The sequence below is a fragment of the Limanda limanda genome, chromosome 12, assembly GCF_963576545.1.
Source record: "Limanda limanda chromosome 12, fLimLim1.1, whole genome shotgun sequence".
Classification (NCBI taxonomy): domain Eukaryota; kingdom Metazoa; phylum Chordata; class Actinopteri; order Pleuronectiformes; family Pleuronectidae; genus Limanda; species Limanda limanda.
The window spans coordinates 1,974,075-1,993,280 of NC_083647.1; the positions used below are offsets into that span (position 1 = coordinate 1,974,075).

General features: G+C 38.8%; 1 protein-coding gene across 1 annotated transcript in view; it reads left to right on the top strand.

The window, feature by feature from the left end:
- adck1 (aarF domain containing kinase 1) overlaps positions 1 to 16,973 on the top strand; it is a 97,589-nt gene extending 80,616 nt beyond the window's left edge. The window contains exons 10-11 of the mRNA XM_061082774.1: positions 11,068 to 11,261; positions 13,879 to 16,973. Of these exons, the coding sequence (XP_060938757.1) occupies positions 11,068 to 11,261; positions 13,879 to 14,038 (354 nt within the window). The 3' untranslated portion in view covers positions 14,039 to 16,973. The remainder of the gene's footprint in view (positions 1 to 11,067; positions 11,262 to 13,878) is intronic.
- Positions 16,974 to 19,206: the final 2,233 nt, after the last annotated feature.

Genomic DNA, 19,206 nt, shown 5'->3' on the forward strand with positions numbered 1-19,206 from the left:
CTAAACCCTATCTTCCCTCAACTAAACCCTGATAGAGTTGAAAATCAACATTGCTCTGATATGATATATTATCAAGTTTTTCTTTTGATGAAGCAAACTCTTTTAAAAATATTTATCTATTTTATTGCACATGAATTATTGAACCCTTTTCGGTGGACGCGATGCTTTAGAGTTAGTGGGAAGACAGTAAGAGTCATAGATATGATATAATAACTATTGAATTCAGTTGAAGGAGATAATTGTGTTGAATACATTATATTAATAATCCCTCATTACATCTACATTTGAAATATTTCATTTTTTAAAACTAATAGCAGTTTCAGTGCTGGACATGTTTTGTCTCACTCAGACTGTTTACATGCTTGTTAGAAAGTTATGAATAGCGATTTTCCTGAAATTCTTCCTACAGCGATTCAATTACATTTTCATTTGCTACTGGATTTAACCAAGATATGAGCATTTTACCCGCAACAGTTGCCATGTTGATTTGCTTCCTTCGTTCGTAATGCTTTCGAGAATTTCCACCACCTCTAGATTACATAGAGAAATGGGACAACAATACTCCACAGCCACGATAAAAATGAAGGGGTAGGGCCAAGTGGTAGGGCTAAGTGGTAGGGCTAAGTGGTAAACTGGGACAATCCCAAAATGATTCATATTGAATTAAAGCTTTAGGGCTAAAAGTGAAGTTTCTACTTTGACTCGTGCTTTGATTAAAATATAAATTCCTCACATCAGAATCATATCCCTCTTCTGGTGAGCAGAAAAATGATCAGCACATTTCATGTCCATCCTCCTATGACATAATTCAGAGTTGACATTTAGCCCCCACTGTGATATTTTACTGCCCCACAGAGTAAAATAAGCAGCATTTGCTGAATATTCTGTGTGCGTGTGTGTTAGTGTGTGCGTGCGTGCGTGTGAGGGGGGGGCGTTGTGATTTCACGTGTAGTTCCTTCATTTTCCTCACAGCTCAGTGATTTGACTCTTTCTTAATTTCCTGTCTGCTTTGTCTCCACTGCTTACTGCTCTTTAATTTCTCCCTTGGTCCTCCTGATTTTCTCCATACGCTCTCTATTCATCATCTCAGCCGGTATTGACATTGAGGGAAACTTCTGTCCATTTGATGTAGGGCACATCAAACGGTGATGTTTTATGAAATTGGCAGAACAATAAAAATGAAACCGTTTTTCTTTCAAATTACATTTTATTGTCTTTTGATGTTGACCAAAACACAATTTTGTTATGGTTGCATGCAACAAGTCACATAATATGTGACTTGTTGCATGTTAGCATTTGAAATATCTGTGATTCTTTGAGGCAAAATTTGTTCATGTCATAGATTGTCCTCTCAAGAAATTCAACAGATCGGTCAGTTCTGACCTGGCATCATTACATCCGTTTATATTTACAAAATGATCCTTTCAGGAATTTTCAGGAGGGGTGTTATCAACAGTCGCAGACCAAGATGCTTCTGGATGCAATTGGACAGCAATGAAACATCTGATGTAGTGTATCAACAAACAATTTGAGTTTTCTTCTTCAGACCTGTCCACATCAATCATCTCTGTTGTTCAATAGAATGCCTCCCCTGAATGGCTCCCCTGTCAGTCATAAAATCAAACCTGCCCCATTTTAGATGAATGTTTGTGATAGGCCTGACCTGTCTCGGAAGAGATGGAAATCTTGGGCTAGATTACAGGCGTTTCAACAAATGCCCCCCTAATGAGATGCATTTGCGTTTAAGTCCTAAAATCAATCAAAAAGAGAGAAAACGGTGATGATGAGTTCACTTACAAAAAGAAAGAGTCGACTTACTGGTCCACAACACTGAATGTTCTTTTCATGTTCTCTGCTCAGCTTTGACTTAGTTCAAGTTAGTATGCTACACTATGCAATTGTCTTTCCTTTACATTACCTGTTCTGGCATCATTTTAATTACAGACTGCAAACCTATGTCTGCAGCTGTACAGAGATAAACTCACCATCAGTATTACATTTGATGTTTTATAGCTTGAAAATGTGTCATTTGTGCAACATAACAGTGGCATTATATATGTCGCACTGGATCATGTTGACAAACAGTTGTGTTGTGTAGTTTGGTCTGAATATTTGTAAGTAAATATGAGTAACTTGTGAGTTAATCTGTACCAGTGTTATAGCTGTTAGTTACTGCATGCAGTAGCTTGGCAGAATTGCTCTGGTTTTTTGACAGAATAATGGCTATTCAGATTCAGGCATTGGACCAGATTTTCATAGTGAATAGTGGGGATGTGGATTGATGCACCAAAATGCCATGTAATGCAAATCATGGTATGGACGAAATAGCAAGGTAAAATGAGTTGATTATCTTGATTCATGAATTTATGCAGCACAACACGATAAAGGCTATAAGAGGACGAACAGCTTTAAAAGGTGGCTTCAGGGGGGGAAATATCTATCATGTTATTTCAAAGAAGCTGGATCATTTCACGTTATTTAAGGAATTTTATGCACTCATCAGCATAATAGTATTCCAGTGTGAGAATGTGTGTAAGTTGTATTTTTCTTCCTCCCTCTGTCTTCCTCTTTAGCTGACATGAAAGCACTTCCATCAATGTAGGCCATCTTTGTCATTTATGTCCCCGGTTTTTATACGCACACACACACACACACAAACGCACACCATTAGGCAGAATCCACTCAAGTGCCTTCTTCTTGCACATACTTGTTGATTGTCCAGCACTCTATAGCAAAGAAGACATTTTAAGACATTTCTGTTGCCCCAACCACTCATCTTCTTTGCTTTGTCTTTTTCATCTCTTCTGACTTTTCCTCTTTTTCCATGTGCTGTTTCCTTTCTTCGTTATGGTGCCTCTTTTCATTGTGTCCTCTCTATTCACTTAATGCATGGATCATTTTTAACTCCTGCTTCATCAAGTGAGGGATGAATGCCATTAGTGTTAATGCAGTCACACGCAGAAAATGTTGAGTGCTTTTAGAGCTCTGGCTTTTTCCTGCCTTTCTTTCATATGCAGGAACATTTATTATTTTAATGAATGTTTCTCTTCCAGTCACTGAAAACAGATTTTTTTTTCCAAAATAGAACCAGATGGTTTTTCTCAAATTTAGGGCCAATTCATGATTTTAATAGATTTTCATCTGCAAGACTAAGTCTTGTGTGAAACATCCTTTTAGAACTCAATGTGCATTACAAGTGAAAAAGAACAGACATGTACCTCTTGCAAAACTGCCATCATGCAAAATAAATGATCAAATGCTTAACTAAAATTGAACAGAGCCTAATCACTCAACTCAAAAGTCAGCACAGATCGAGTAGAAATGACTGCACCCTAACTCATCTGTTTCTGCTGTTTGTTTACCGTAACTGGGCATCAGTCTGATCTGCAAACAGCTAACAGCATTATCTGATATCTGGCAGGTAGGGAGAGACTGAGCGAAGAAGAATCTGTGTTATTTTCTCTGGACTCTGGTGTTTTGACTCAAACTACAAGTGCTGTGTGGAGAATGTTTTTTCATGACAACCAATGCAGCTGGTTACTATTGTAATGGTGTTAATTCTTAAATTAACTTTGTTGTGCAAACTGTAATGGGATTTGTGTGTAACTGTGCAAAAGTGGCATACTTGACACTTTTTTTGGTGTCTTCTATGTGTTTCCTCTTTTTTATCCCAACAAATTTGTATTCTTTTTTTTTTTCTACGGCACCACTTGCTTGCCCTGCATCCACTGGATAATCTATATATAATTTACTATTCTTACATGGGCTTTTGGACATTATTTTTTCGCTTTGTTTTTACTCTGGGTCTGGCAGGAGGAACTCCGAGGAATATCCACAGCAACTGACTCAGACATTTTTGTTCTCACATACAGATAATTTCAGGACATTATTTGGAGTTAAGTGCATGTCTGAAAGCTGCTCTCCAATTTTGATTCTAACCTCAGCATTTTTTCCATATTCCACAAGACTAATCCCTATAGCTCAACAAAAGAGAACAAAATTTAACAAACAAGGGTGTTTCATGTCAATAATAATCTGCCATGCAAGGTAATTAAAAACAAATAATGCTGCATATATCATGCACAAAATAGTGTTAGCTAGGGGTGCAACGATTAGTCGACGTCGTCGACAAAAATCGATGACAGGAATAGTCGCCGACGAATTTACTAGTCGATGATTCGTTGGTTACGTCATAGCACGTGTTTTTCGTGCCGCGCAGCGGAACTAAACGTTGTTTTGCCGGAGGTGCTGATGAAAGCAGCTGAGGAGTGAGCCATCTCGCTCCCTTCCTATCTCTGAAAGTCGCGCATGTGCAATAGCGTCAAAACACGGTCCGATGGCGGCAGGGCCGGCCCTAGCACATTTGGCGCAAATTATGTATTTCTTTCGTCGAAGTTGCTTGGACACACACACTCTAACCATAAGCCTCAATGTGCTAGCATGTTCTGACAACACCGTTTTCGATTTTTGGCTCATTTTACCCTAATGTTAATACCACAGCAACAAAGTATATCTGTAGAATACAGCATGAATGGAGCAGCAATAACGACATGGAGCCTTCAGTTCCTCATCCAGACTGCATCTTATTCAAATTAAACACAATTTCAAGTACAAGCATTTCTCTGAGTGTAACTGCATTTTAAAGTGCATAAAACATACATTCAATTATTATGGTGTCTCTTTACTTCAAACATTATCACTCATAAATAAATATAAACATTTACAATATAGACCTATTGAACATTGGCTTATAACTGGGTTTATAAGGCACAATAACAATACATGACTTAATTACAGAGTCTGTTTGTGTCGGAGCTGAACTACACCCTGTCTAAAGTAAACAATATACTATCTCGACCCGCCTGCAAGACCAAGCGCAGGTAAAATAAACACCTATAAAGGCGAATGTAGCCCCGCCCACCTATTGGCGCGAGTTTCCCACTGCACAGCGGAGTTTCTAAGTTTTTTTCAGTCTAAGTAGACAATCAAAACGATATTAATATGTCTCAATGACACTCGTGGTGATCAAGCGAAGCTTTAGGAGCTAACGTAGGTGACTCTCACCCACTACTAACCCGTAGAATACAGGATGAATGCAGCAGCAATTAATAAACGGAGCAGTCAGTCCCTCATCCAGGCTGCATCTGGCATGTGGGAGGACGTTCCCCCTAGAGAGACAGTCCGGGGTGCAACTGCTCCCGTGCCAAACGTTCCACCTGAGTGCTGCGGTCGTTTACTGATTTCTCTAATGAAACATAAACCACGTGACTATCACGTATATAAGTAGGAATAATCTTTAATTACTGTTAAAGTCATTAAATACAATATTTTGGGGCATACCACATATAGAAGGGGGCGCAAAAATTATTTTTTTTATTTATAGATTTTTTTTTTTTTTTTGCTGGGCGCAGTTTTTGGCGCCCCCCTCTGAGTGGCGCCCTAGGCAACCGCCTATGTCGCCTGTAGGAAAGACCGGCCCTGGATGGCGGCCTCCGCTGCAGCAGCATCGCGCACCAGAAAGTAAAAAGTTCCGGAGAACTTCACCCGTAACAGCCCGAAAAAAACTACCTGCAGTATCTGTACAGAGGACCTGTTCTCCATGGAAGCAGGACACGCACATTTGAGGAGGAGGAGTCACGTGTGACTTCGTAACGGAGACGATGCGGACTCGCCTCTGTCAGATGTTATATATAAACGTATATACCTGCGCGCAGGATTCTAGCATCCATTACAAAAATATGGTTTAAACTTTTTTTTAACGAGTTTAAAAGCGTTATGTTATCCTATTGCCTGACAAACGTCTTTTTTTAATCACAATTATTTAGTCAGAAGAAGACTGTAGTTTAGTTTGTTGATGTTTTTATTGCTGTTACTTTCCCTGTCCTTTTTGTTAACAGAAAAAATGAATACTTGATTTTTAATTTATTTGTTTTATTAGCACTTTGCCTGTCCTTGGTTTTAAATGGACAAAACTTGATTTGTCTTTGCTTTTGTGTCAACAATACCCTTACATGCAACAAAGTTTATTAAAAGACATTTTTTTTGAAAGAAGTATCAATTTTTATTGCCTTTATTTTCAGTCACCACATGCCTCGAACAACCTCAAGCTAAATTTAAAAGCTGTTTGCTAAATAAGAGCAATTGAGAATTTGTGTCATTCATAATCCGATTAGTCGATTAATCGTTTCAATAATCGGTGACTAATCGACTATCAGAATAGTCGTTAGTTGCAGCCCTAGTGTTAGCCTTACATCACCCTCAGCCTTGACAGCTCCAAAAGACGTGAGAGATTCAGCTTCAGACCCAACAGCAACGTTGGAAATGTCTAGGTAGAGGCAAAGTTTGTTTTTAGTTGCCTCACCATTAATTGGGCCAAACATCCTCAACTCATGAAACATTACTATTCAAGTCAACAAGAAATTTTGAGTAATTACACCTTTGACATTGTGAAGAAAAACCTTAAAATTGACCACGTACTATTGAAGATTTGCATTTCTTTAGTGCAATTAATTTACTGCCCTGTGCGCGGTTGCATTTTCCCACTGAGAATGCCATTGGTTACAGCTGATCGTACTGTAGATTCTGATATTCTTCCCCCTGTCTCTGCCCAGAGTTTTCTAATATCTGCTGGCGGCTGAATTAAATCATTCTGCCAACTCTCTGCTACACTGGGGAGAAAAGAAAAATCACCGGCACAGATTCCTCCTCCCCCCAACTGCATTTGCGTTGCCTTATGCGCAGCCTATTATCGCATCACTCGCAATACAATATGTCCTTATTGAAGCTTTCAGATGCAAATGAGAGCACTGTCGCCTTCTCTCTGTCCTGCTGACAGCTGTGAGGGCTGCTAACCAACCTCCTATAATTGCTAGTAATTGTTATTCCCCAAGCAGGACTCAGCAGAGCTCTTCAGAACACCCAGCCCCCTGTTATTTTGACTTGGATGGGGTGGGGGCTGGGTGTTTGTGATGGGGTATTATGTTGTATTTGTATGTCTTAAGCCTGGTAGCTTGTTTTTTTTTTCTTAAGTTTTGTTAGTTATGGTAAATAAAAAACTTGGGCCCACTTTACATGGCATTAATGTAAGACTCGGGTGACCACTTGTGATTGGCGTTCACTATCCTGGTTTATGTGTAAATAATCATACATAATTTTCTTTGTGAAGACCAAATGCGATGCAGAAGGTACAGTCCCATGCTTAGTCTACTAGAAAATTAAAAAAAGAAGAAGAAATCAAATCAACATAGACTAAATCTATTCCATGGCACGTTCCAAGCAAATGGATTTGCCTAAGGTGGCCGTTGTCCTTGTCATTTTCCTTCATATGCTTTTTCTAAATTTTCAGATGTTGTGGACAAAGACAGTTTCAGCTATATGCGGACGCAAACAAGTACATATTTCTGTTCTTTTGCAGACAAAGTCAGTTGAGTAGGCGGTCCTTCAATGTGGCCTTGAACACATTAGCACACACTGCTTAAAGAATGTGGCTGCTGAATGTGGTCTGAGTGATAAGCTCTCAATTTGTCTTGGATACATTCATACCTGTACTTAGAGCTGTCCAATAAGGATTGAATCATTGGAGTTATTGTTATTTGCTGACTTTTCTTCAAGTCTTTCTTTTTTTGTTCTGTATAAAAGTAGAATTTTACAATTCCATATGCCAATGGACGGTGATGATACCTCAATTCTGATTCATGCTGAAGTCCAGAAAATGTGAATGCTGATCATTTTGGCAACGCATGATACAGATTTTTTAATATTTTCAACTTGCGTGGATGCTTAACTGCCTATAAGCATTGCCCAGTGCAAGTTTGTAGCTATTTGCGTCCTTGCATTGGTTTGAACGTAATACAACTTTGCTTTGTGACTGTGTTTGCCATGTGGGTGTTGATTGTGATCGACAGTTTGATCACCTGCTGCTTTCTCCAGCTAGAGGCTTCAAACTGACTTAGACCCTCCAAGCTTTGTAGAATAAAACACTGATTGTTTACCATCCAGGTAGTTTTCCTGTGGTTGCCTCCATTTTGTATAGCATTTTGGTATTAATAGGCTGTGGTTAATGAGGTGTTCTCCTAATCAGATGATATCTGATTACAGATCTCTTTATTTTTGTGCATACTTTAAGTTTTTTTATTTTTCTGTCAACTCTGGCTGAAGATGCTCCCAGGACTGTGCTGTCTGTGTCTTGTTCATTCAGCAACAGTTTGGGTTACAGTAATGTTTTTAAGTCATTCTGTTTGCCATTTTATCAAATGTATCATTTGCATCCTGTCTTAAGTTTCAATGTAAATGGAGACCACTGTAAACAGAGCCCTGGACACACACATCCTGGTCACAGGAAAACCAAGTTATAATTTTTAGATGGCAACGAGCGTTTTCAGACCTGGATATTTTATCCCAGTTAAATCAGACGTAAATAAACTGTGGCAGTTTTGTAGAGGTAATTGCAGCTAGACAGAGACTGAACCATGGTATTGCTTGGACTAGCAATAAGGAATGAGGTACCACCCTCCTGTATCTGCTCCCCTGCTCCTGCCCCAGACACATCAGACCAATATGCAGTCAACATTCTCTGGAGCTTGTCGGTTCACTGAGATTTTTGTCTGAGTGTAAAAAGAAACTGAACTGACGTTAAAATGCTCCAAATTAACAAAGTCACAACTGATTGAGAGCCAAGTATAGTTAATGTTGATGTTGGTGTGGCTCATTAGTGAAGTATTTATGGGCAGTGATACAAAGACAGAGAATTTGTAATACATGTGAACCATTTGATATTGAAATCAAAAAGTACAGTCATGGAGCCATTTCTACTCTCACGTTAACAAGTGCACAAGTAAATACTGTATTTGTGTGTCTCCTTTGTATCTGTCAGACATCAAATCACAATGCAGGCCTCTTGGGACTTGTATTTGTGTCTGTAGGTAGAGGATAATGCCGTTGAATCAGATGTTGTTTGCTGCGTCAGTGTTGTTCATCCACATCACTTCCTGTGGGCATGAGACAAAGGCAGACAGACAGAGAGCAGAGACAGAGTTTATCTGTGTCAGGATGTTGACTTGCTGTCTGTCTTTCGTTGTGCCTGTCAACTCTCTGTTTATCTGGAATGACAGCTCTGACAGTTTGTCTTATGCTCACACACACACACACAATGGATGAATACATATACAACAAGCCTATGAAAAAGTTTGGATGGTCCTTGTATTTACTTAATGTTTTCTAAACAGGCTGCAATATGATAGTGGAAGTGGTTATGTGGCATTTCCTGTAAGCATTCTGCTAATGTGTCCAAAACATGTATAGTCTTGTGTAAATTAATTAAAAATAATTGATCTCTTCTGTTGCTGAGATCTCTTATTCAGGTAGTATACCATGTCACTGTACAAACCTGCAGATGCTACCTGTGTATCACTTGATAGGGATGTCACAGCACTTTGACAGTAGGAACCCAGGTTGATGTCCAGAGCTCCGTATGGTGTTTGATTTAATATAAACTTTGTTGGCCCCCTCTGATGTTTCAAGACACCTATAACCTTTTAAATATTTTAAGACCATCAACTTTCCTGAATCTCAATGACGTTTTTGGAGTTGCCTAAATGGGATCACACTTTAGCTTTAGTTGCTATAACCAGATACTGTCGGATAAGTATGAAACACATGATTTCTTCTGTCTGTCTGAAAATTTGCTTACTTCTCACTTGTTTCATAATGTCAGTGTGTATATACATTTTAGTATTTAGTACTTTAGTATTGCATACTCGACAACAGTCAAGTAGATATTCTAAAGAGGCATTACAATGTGAGGACCTCTGTGTCCCCAGTGTGTAATGTAAATAATTCAGACCAGTGAAATATTTTCTTTCCTTTTATCATAACATAACCACTCATTCCTGCTCCTGTAGACTTCACCTTGTTCTTGTTTCATGACTGATGCTGTCATTTAGACCGATTGATGGAGGACTTTCAAGTGAGTACAGAGCGGGAGAGGGACATTCACATGGAGACCTAAGCAGCCATCTTCAGAATCAAAAGGAACAAATAGCCATCATGGAGGCAGATATCATCTATCATCTCCTTTTTGTCCTTGCTAAACTTGCTAACAGACAAAAAGAAGAAAACATAATCTCAATATAGGGGGTAATAGTCTGACCAACTAGAAATGATGACAAAATAATAGCATCAAATTATGTATCATAAAAACAATACAAAAATCAAGATAAATTTCTCCTCCTGGATATCCACATACATGTGTAGCCTTCAGAGACTTACATTAAGCATTTATACACACTATAACGCATTACAAACTATTTCACTTAGGGGTGCTGGAGCTGAAGGGAAAACTCTCCTGCCAGAGCAGGAGTTTCATTTTTAAAGTGTGAAGTGTGGTTGAGAAGGTTTGTGCTACGATATGTTGAGAAATAAGAATGTGATGTGTACACTCAGGAAGGACTTATAATTTAATTTTTGTTAGGAGGAACAGTGGTCAGCTGTTGACACTTGACATGGATGGAGGTGGAGTTCTGTTCTCTACACTGTGCGTTTTTAATCTGCCGCTGACCACTTCTTTTGTTTTTCTGTCATTCAGCTGCTTGAGTCTAATAAATACACCAGTGGAAAGATGATTTCTAGTTTCATCCATAAGTTACGTGATTGGCTCATTACTCTTTGTTTAATTATTCTGTAATTGATAGACAAGGCAACTAATTCCCACTTGAAACCTGGAAACTTAATAAAATGTTTCTTTCCAGCCATTTTGTGTTTGTTCTAGATGTTAAATATGAATACTGCTACCCACAACGGCAACAGCATCAAGTTATGTTTTTAAAATGTTACATAGCACATGTTTTTCAGCATCATTTTGGTCTGGTGGTGGCTAATGGAGATCAGCATGTTTTCAAGCTGATTCAAGCCAGATGGGCCTGTGGATTCACCCAGAGTACAACTAGTCCGACATAATCAGAGAAAACATCAGATCAATGAGTGTGCGAATGCATGGCCTTTATATGATTATACATAATGTAATGTAACGTGTAAAGACATGCTTGGCTTGTTGTCTCTCTCCTTTGGTAGGATGTTGAGATTCGGACCAACGCAGCTATGTACCTGCCCCAGATCAGCGAGCTCTTGAATCGAGTGCCCCGTCAGATGCTGTTGCTGCTGAAGACCAATGACCTGCTGAGGGGCATTGAGACCACCTTACAGACCAGAGCCTCGTCCTCGTCCTTCATCAACATGTCCCGCTGCTGCATACGTGCCTTGGCCAGGTCAGGAAGTTTATAGCTTTTTTTCCTTTTCAGCCTTTTTTTATTCTCCACCAAGGTGGTTATGTTTTCATCTGTGTTTGTATTTTGTCTATGTGACAGATTACAATGAAACCTTGACTGATGTGGTATGGGTCAGGGAAGAACCTGTTAAATTATGATGCGGATCTGGATCAGGGGGCAGATCGGCACCATAATTTCACTTTTGTTTAAGATTGTGAGATTTTTCAACATTTGTTTTATTTCCCTTAGAATAATTCATAGATCTTGATTTTAAAAAATCAGGAATGTGTTTGGGACAGATTTTCATGAGTAAAATTCAAATTCAAATCAGGATCTAGTGAATTTGAATGTGGTTTGATAATTGAACTGTCGGGCCTTGACGGAAGTATGTGCTAAACTGGGTGCCATTCTAGTTGTGTAAATGTGTTTAATACTGCAGCCCAAATCATAGCAAAGTGATGCTTCTTGGTGTTGAGGATTAGGTTATATGGTTAAAGTCGTTTTCTACTTCATTCTGATTAAAGTAAAACATTTCCAACTTTTTACACCATACTCATATCAAATTGAACACTCACAAAAAGAAATAAAGTGAGTAGTAGTTTGACCATTGTAAGTTGATTATTCTTCTACAGTTATAGGGACATTTCATAATGTTCCAGGTCACAAACTGAAGGCTGTAGTGAAACATGAAGACTCATCAGTTTGTGAGACTTATACATGTGTTCATAGTGAAATGGTGAAATTGGAAATGTGTCACAACTAAAGACAAACTAAGCTGACAAGTGAGTGGCTTTGGAAGAGAAATTGAAATTTGCCACTACAGGCTGGGAGAGGAGGGATGTGGGCTGTCACTTCAGCTCACAGCCGAAGGCTGAGGGACAGGGCTGTGGACACACACATGCACACACACATACTCAGCAGGGTCTCTTGCCTGGTGCGGTTCTGCTGACAGTGGTAGAGCTTGTTTGAATAAGCACATCTTATAAAATATTAACCAATTGTAGTGCCATGGGTAGTAATGTAATACAGGCACCAGGGGATACTGTGGTGCCACCTCATCTCCAGCAATCTGTACAATCTGCTGCTCTGTTTCCGTTTTGACAACTAATCCTGTGTTCATGTTCTAACCTCTCTCAGGAGAGTGTCGCACTTTTACTTTCCTATGTTCATGACCATTCAAAATGGAAGACAAAGTAGATGAATGTGTTTATATTCCTGCCAGTCGGGGCCTGTGTGTGGACTTCACATGGTCTCCCATTGCTCTTTCCCCATTGCTCTTTTTTGAGCAGAACCCCTGTAATTAAAGATGTGTCATCAACAGAAACGGTTGCACAATTCACAATAAAGCTCTTTAAAATCTGTAGAATATGACACACCCACTGATGTTGCCACAGTTCCCACTTGAAAACCTGATGTTTTCTGGTGTATCTTGGAACCAACTATTCTGGTTCTGATAACGATTTATTTTTAGTTGAACTGCCCCAAACACTGAAGAATCATGGGCAAGACTCAAAAAGGAGCCTGTTTCTGGTTAATGGGTGAGCGGCAACAGTGCCTGCTCAGGTTTCCTCCTATATGTTGTAGGTTGAGGTATGTGTTGCTTTTTTTGTCATCAGATGATCTGCTCTGTGTACAGTAAAAAACTGTATCAATAGGTTATCACTTGTCAACACTACGTGTTTCACACATAACAACTAAACAGATGGAGAGAGTCCTGGAAATTTGTACTAAAGTATTAGAAATCTCCATCAAGGAGAAATAAAATCACTGAGGTGGCTACACACATACCTTGTGTGGTCCGGATCTTTAAGTTTTGAACCACAATAAAAGGTGTGAAAGGTGCCTTGACCCACAGTGTAGACCCACTGACCACAATTTAGGCTGAACAAAAGAGGTAGTTTTGGTCCGTATTATACAAACCATGATTTCGATCATATGTAGTCTGACATTTTGAGGGGGATAGTTAGGACTTTCAGATCAAATTGGGGAAGTTGAGAAAGCATTAAACAAAAGAAGAACAAAAATAATTGTCTTGCAGGGTCACCTGTAGTCTTTGACAATATAATGATTAAAACGATGACGATGTTCATTTTGCTGGTAGTGATACCATGATGGTATTGCAGTGACAAAAGTAACAAAATGAACAAGCTCAGTCATTCAAATGAAAAAACTATTTTCTTCTATGCACTTTAGCTGAATTGACGACACGTTGACGTCAGATGCATGTCTGTCAACAAACCAATTAATATCAAGTACAGATAGACGCAGCCCACATAGGTGATGATTGAAGGGCGTATGTATGTAATACGAAAACCTTTTTTGCGCTCCTTAAATTACAATGTGAAACCAAAACTAATAAAATCAAGTGGTACGATATGTACAATATAAAAAATAAATGAACCTGGGTTCAGACCATGGTCCACACTTTCAATTGAGAAAACGTCCTTACCCTAAATTAACTCAGATAAAGGTACAAAGCAAGTCATTTAAAATGTACTAATGTTGCACACAACTGTCTGAACGTCACTCACTGAAATAAATAGCATCTTTTAAGAAACCCAGTCTCTTCAAACCATGTCTAACCTTTTCCCGGTACTTCTGCTGATCTTGTCGACAGGCACAAGAAGAGTAAGGCTCAGTCCAGCAGGAGGCGTCTGCAGATAAAGTTGGCTGAATCTCTCAGCCTGGGGAAACTCACTCTCTATGAACTGTTTCTGTGGGTGAAGAGCTTCATGTCAGTACACTGGCTCACTGCTCTGCTGCCATTTCTGCACTGACACACATGGACTTTCAGACTGGAACACCAGCAACATATCGCAAAAGATGACTATTGGCTGGTTTGTAATACTTTGTATAATAAAACCATTTAAATATGTGCCCAAACACACACACACATACACACACGGCTAATACATGCTGAGGTTTTTTAACACCAGGACTGTCAAGATCACAACTTCTACAACATGTGCTGATGTTGTTTTCTCATGATTATGTCATAATTGTGTTTCTTTTATTTAAGATAAGTACATTTTTGTTTCACTTGTTTTACTCTTATTTAAGTTCAGATCAACTGTCAGATAATTATTTCTCTCTTAAATGTATCTTATGTACAATATTTATTGTGCATGAGACCAAAATCAGCCATAAATAGTGCTCGAAGAAGTAATGTGAGTGTGGATTGACTGCAGTTTGTCAAGAAATAAGTTAAGTAAGTTCCAGCACATTACTCACAGACTCGTTCCTGACTCCAGCTGCACACACTGACATGAGATTATCATCCATCTTCTCATTTCAGTTTCGGAAAAAAAACAGTTCCACATGTTTTCCAAAATCTTCAACTTTACTTTAATTCTTAGAAAATATAATATATACTAATGTTCCCTCTCGAAGAAGCTGGTCCACTGATTCATCCGTACTCCTTAACTAAATACCTCAGAATGCAGTTTGTGTCAAGTTGCATCTTTTATAGGTACAATTGTTATTGTCATTATATTATAACAGGTTATGTTTACTGTTTCAATGTTACTGTTGTTTTTTGGTTAAATACTGTACACTCATTCACACAAGTTTGTATTACTATTGGTTTCAGTGTCGTGCACTGAATTGTGGTCACTGACAGTGAGACATATCTCTTCCTGTCACTGAGAAGCGTTGATGTGATTGGCGTTGGTCGCTTTAATATACAACATGACTTATTGCGTAGCTGTCTTTCCTCTCTGACCATGCCTTTTTTTTCAGAAAGTGGCTTGAATTCCTTTTTCCTAATGTCAATGTCACACCAAACTTACGACCTGTGCTTTGTTGTTATGAAAGTCAGTCACAGTCATGGTCTGTGGGCCTACCTGTCGAATCATGTTTGTCTCGTTCAGGAACAGTGCTGTAAAGTCAGACACATGTCAGAAGGATTTGCAGCAGGATCTAAGTTCACTAACTTTGTCACAATTCTAAGGCTACATCCATTGGACTAAGTTTTGTTTTGAAAACAGCGTTATCTATGTCAATCTCTGTCCACCCAAGCATTTTGGATCCTTATAGATTTTTATCCCCGTCCATAGTAACACGCCTGAAAACGGAAATCACATGACGTACACTGGACAAAGGACTCGATCAGCAAATGGTTTTGTGTGTCTCCTTCATAGATCCCAAACATTTATGTTTCTGGCTGTCCAGACTAAAACTTGTGGCTTGTATAGTCGACTTTACTTGTCACTGATAATGCAAAATGAGTTACAGCGATAAGCTAGTAATTAATTATGTAGGGGATCGAGAAGGGAGCCCCTTCAGATATATGACCAGTGTCAGTTTTAGCATATCACCTAGGATGTGACAAATGACACACCTCCTCTTCAATCAACTTCTTCTTCTCTCTGTATTCTTTTTTTCTGTCCACATTAGCTGCTTTTGTGTACAAAGACCCATAGACTGTGTATAACGATCAACAACACGAGGGCTTCTTAAACTGAAGCCAAATCCTCTCCATCACCCCCTGGTGGATGGCTGCAGTATAGTTTAAATCCCCACCCCCTTCCTCCTGGGCCAAAGGAACAGAAACGCTGGACATGTTCGACAAACAAACATCAAAAGTGAAAAGATCATTTTCAGTGTATATTCTGCTATTCTCTAAATATCTAGAAGAGCAGCACCGGCCCACCTGAGACGGTTTATGTAATTTTAGGTAGTTCACACTGATTTATGTACCATACAGACCCGGATCCAGGATATATTCACTTAAGAAGTGGAGATGTGCCATCCATCTTTACATACAGTCACTGCCAAGAACAGAAAGTGCACTTGTTGGAAGATCCCGTCTCTGTGTGAATTGGAATCAGCATGTATAAACAAATGGTAGGAGCTTTAAATATAGAATAATAGATTAACTAACAGGACAGAATTCAAGGGTGTGGTGTCATTTATTGATCCCTGGCTTACTTTGCTAAACACTTTTGCTGACATATTCACATATTCTGCTTAGATGATTTTTTGAAATTGTGAAAGCAAACTATACTACAAATGAAGGGGGAACAACCTGTTTATTATACACACCATCTTCCATTCTAACTCCCACAACAGAATCCTAAAATACATACTGTAGACTTTTTAGGATGTAAGAGGAGAGAAAAATCCCAAATAAAAAAAAACAGACAAGCCTGAAAAGCTTAGAAGGAAAGGTGCAAAAGACAACTGAGGAAGAGGAGGAGAGGTGGAAAGAACAAACAGAAAAGAGGTGGATAAAAAGTTTTAGGGTGGTGAAAAAAATAAACATCCAAATTCTTCATTCAACTTTCTTTTTAATCTCCTTTCCATTTAATTCCATAGAGCACATGGATCATTATTGTCATGTCCTGTTTTGTATGAAGTTTATGGGTTCAGACTATGGGTCTTGTTTTTTTTCATGTTGAAAATGATTTGGTTTGTGGGTAAGATCAATCATTTTGATTTATTTATTTAATTATTAAAAATGATAGTATGTAAATTCACCACAATAAAATGTCTAAAACATATTACAAATGTTTTGTTGAGTTGTGTAATTTTAAATGTTTCCAGTAATTTGAATTGTGTTTGTGTGTGTGTGTGACTGGACCATATTTATTGGAATCCCATTTTTGAACCCAAATGCAGGACCAACCCATAGTCACCATTTCCCAAACTTTGTCTGTTTGTAGTGATTGGCTGAGGCAGCACGTGAAACCAGTCTCCTTCTAGTAACAAAATAAAGACAAGATGAAATAAATAATCTTGTATTCTCTCTTATTCCTCCGAAAATCCTGCTCAGGACTTGAATATCAGCCCCACATTTGCTGCCTCACATGCTTTAATCCCTGCTGCAGCCAACCTCACAGATACACTCACTCGTCAACCTGCTGATAATTTGCCTCTCTGTGCACTTCATCCAGCTAAAGTGCATATTGCAAAAACATCCAAGAGAAGGGGAGAAGTATTCCTTGTCTGCAAGTTGCACATCCAAGCCAGTGTAATAGGTATTTTAACAGGATAGTGGCTGTGCATATTTGCAATGCCCGTCGGGTGAATTTAAATTAGTTTCACTTTTGTTGGCATGTCAGTGACACGTTTCCTACAACTGGGCTGTGACAGAAGATTAGACCAGCATAAAACATGGTATACACACACACACACACAGAATGTGATCTTCTTGTGTGCATGTGTGTGTGTGTGTGTGTGTGTGTGTGTGTGTGTGTGCGCCCGCGATCAAGCCACCACAAGAGCATCCATCTCTATCACACAGAGCCACCCAGGCCTGCCATAGCTAATAAGAACAGCTTTCTCCTCACTCCTTTCAAAGAAAGAAAAAAGAGCAAACACCTTGACCCTCCCTCCCTCATTCCACCTTCACTCCCTCTGGAAGTTGTCTGGAGGATGATGAAAGGTCACACTCACATGTTCAAGGCAAAGTATCACAAGTAAACGGGTGTATGATTATTTAGGTCTTACAAGACCAGGTGCATATCAAGATGCTCTGGACCCTACAGCCAGTTTCGACAAACATGTGCTAAACTATTTAAAGAATACAAGCCTAGCTGTATAACCTGGAATTATCCCTTAAAATGCATGCAATGTTTTGTGAAGAAGGCTACGAGATGCACTTGAAACCCTCTGAAAAGCTTGAAGGACTGTTGTGTTACAGAGACTAATCCCAAGGGTCAAGTCTATAACTAAGTATTTTAGCCTGACGTCAGCACCAACATTACAAACACTGCTAGAACAACATTCAGCTTGACCTTTATGTTCAAACCAAACAACAGCTCCACTTCATTCTCTACTGATGGGCTCTGTACAGAATTCCCTAATCAGGCACAGTAAGGGCAGTCCACACTGCCGTGGTGTCTTTGTTTGGGTCCTCAGCTGTGTTAAAGGCATTTGGCAGCAGTTTCCCTCTGAGTTGAGTCTGAGTGTTGTTAAATGTTCAGATTGTCAAGTTGTTGTTGGACTTGTACATAGCATTGCACTCCAAGTTAAGAACGTTTAGCATGTTAGTTGTGATATATATTTGCAATCATTTCCTTAATTGACAAAAGGGTAATTGAGCTAACTAGCAAGCAAGAGCACATGTTTAGGATTAGGGGTCATGTGGTGGGATGCTAACTTTTCCTTTACCTTTCTTTCTGGCATACAGACATCATAGTGTTATAATGATTGTTTGGCGACATTAACCACTCAATTCGGTTCATTTAAGTATCATGTTTATTGGAAGCTGTTAAACTCTAGTACTTGATTGGGCATAGTAATTTCCCTACAGTGGCTAGATGGTTCATGGAAAGCATGATTAATATGTGCTATTACATTGATGGCTGTATATTTCATTTCTTCTTCTTGGTTCCGCTTGTTTAGCAGAAAACATATCGTTACTTCGACCTCAGTAAACAGTAGAAGTGAAAACTTAGGGTCCATGACATCACTGCTTCTCACAGGAGCTCTCACAGTGAAATAGGCATACATTGAACTTGCACCAGCTATAAGCAATTCCAAACCCAATGTATACATAACCAATTAAGAACATACAACTGCCTAGATTGCTAAACAGAGTAACCCCCACTATTTTATAAGCTCTGGTTTGTTTCAGAAACTCCTTATAAATGACTTTTAAATCTGGAACCAAGATGACCAGCTATGAGATGAATCGTTACTATAAAACGTAATTTGGAACAAATTTTTTTTATGAAAAATGGAAAAAAGGCAAATAAACTAAACTGCATAAATATAAATTTTTAAGAGTGAGGGAACTACACATCCTATTAACCATTGTGAATGATCCCTTTCCAACAACTTTCAGCACGATTTTCTTCTATTTAATCTTCTTGTTAATATAGTCTTATAGTATAATATATATTACAAAAATATATTGTACTTTGTCTCTTGTTTGTATGTTTACCCGATTTCAAATAATGTACACTACAGTAACCTAGTGTTACAAGCCAAGCCTGGCCCT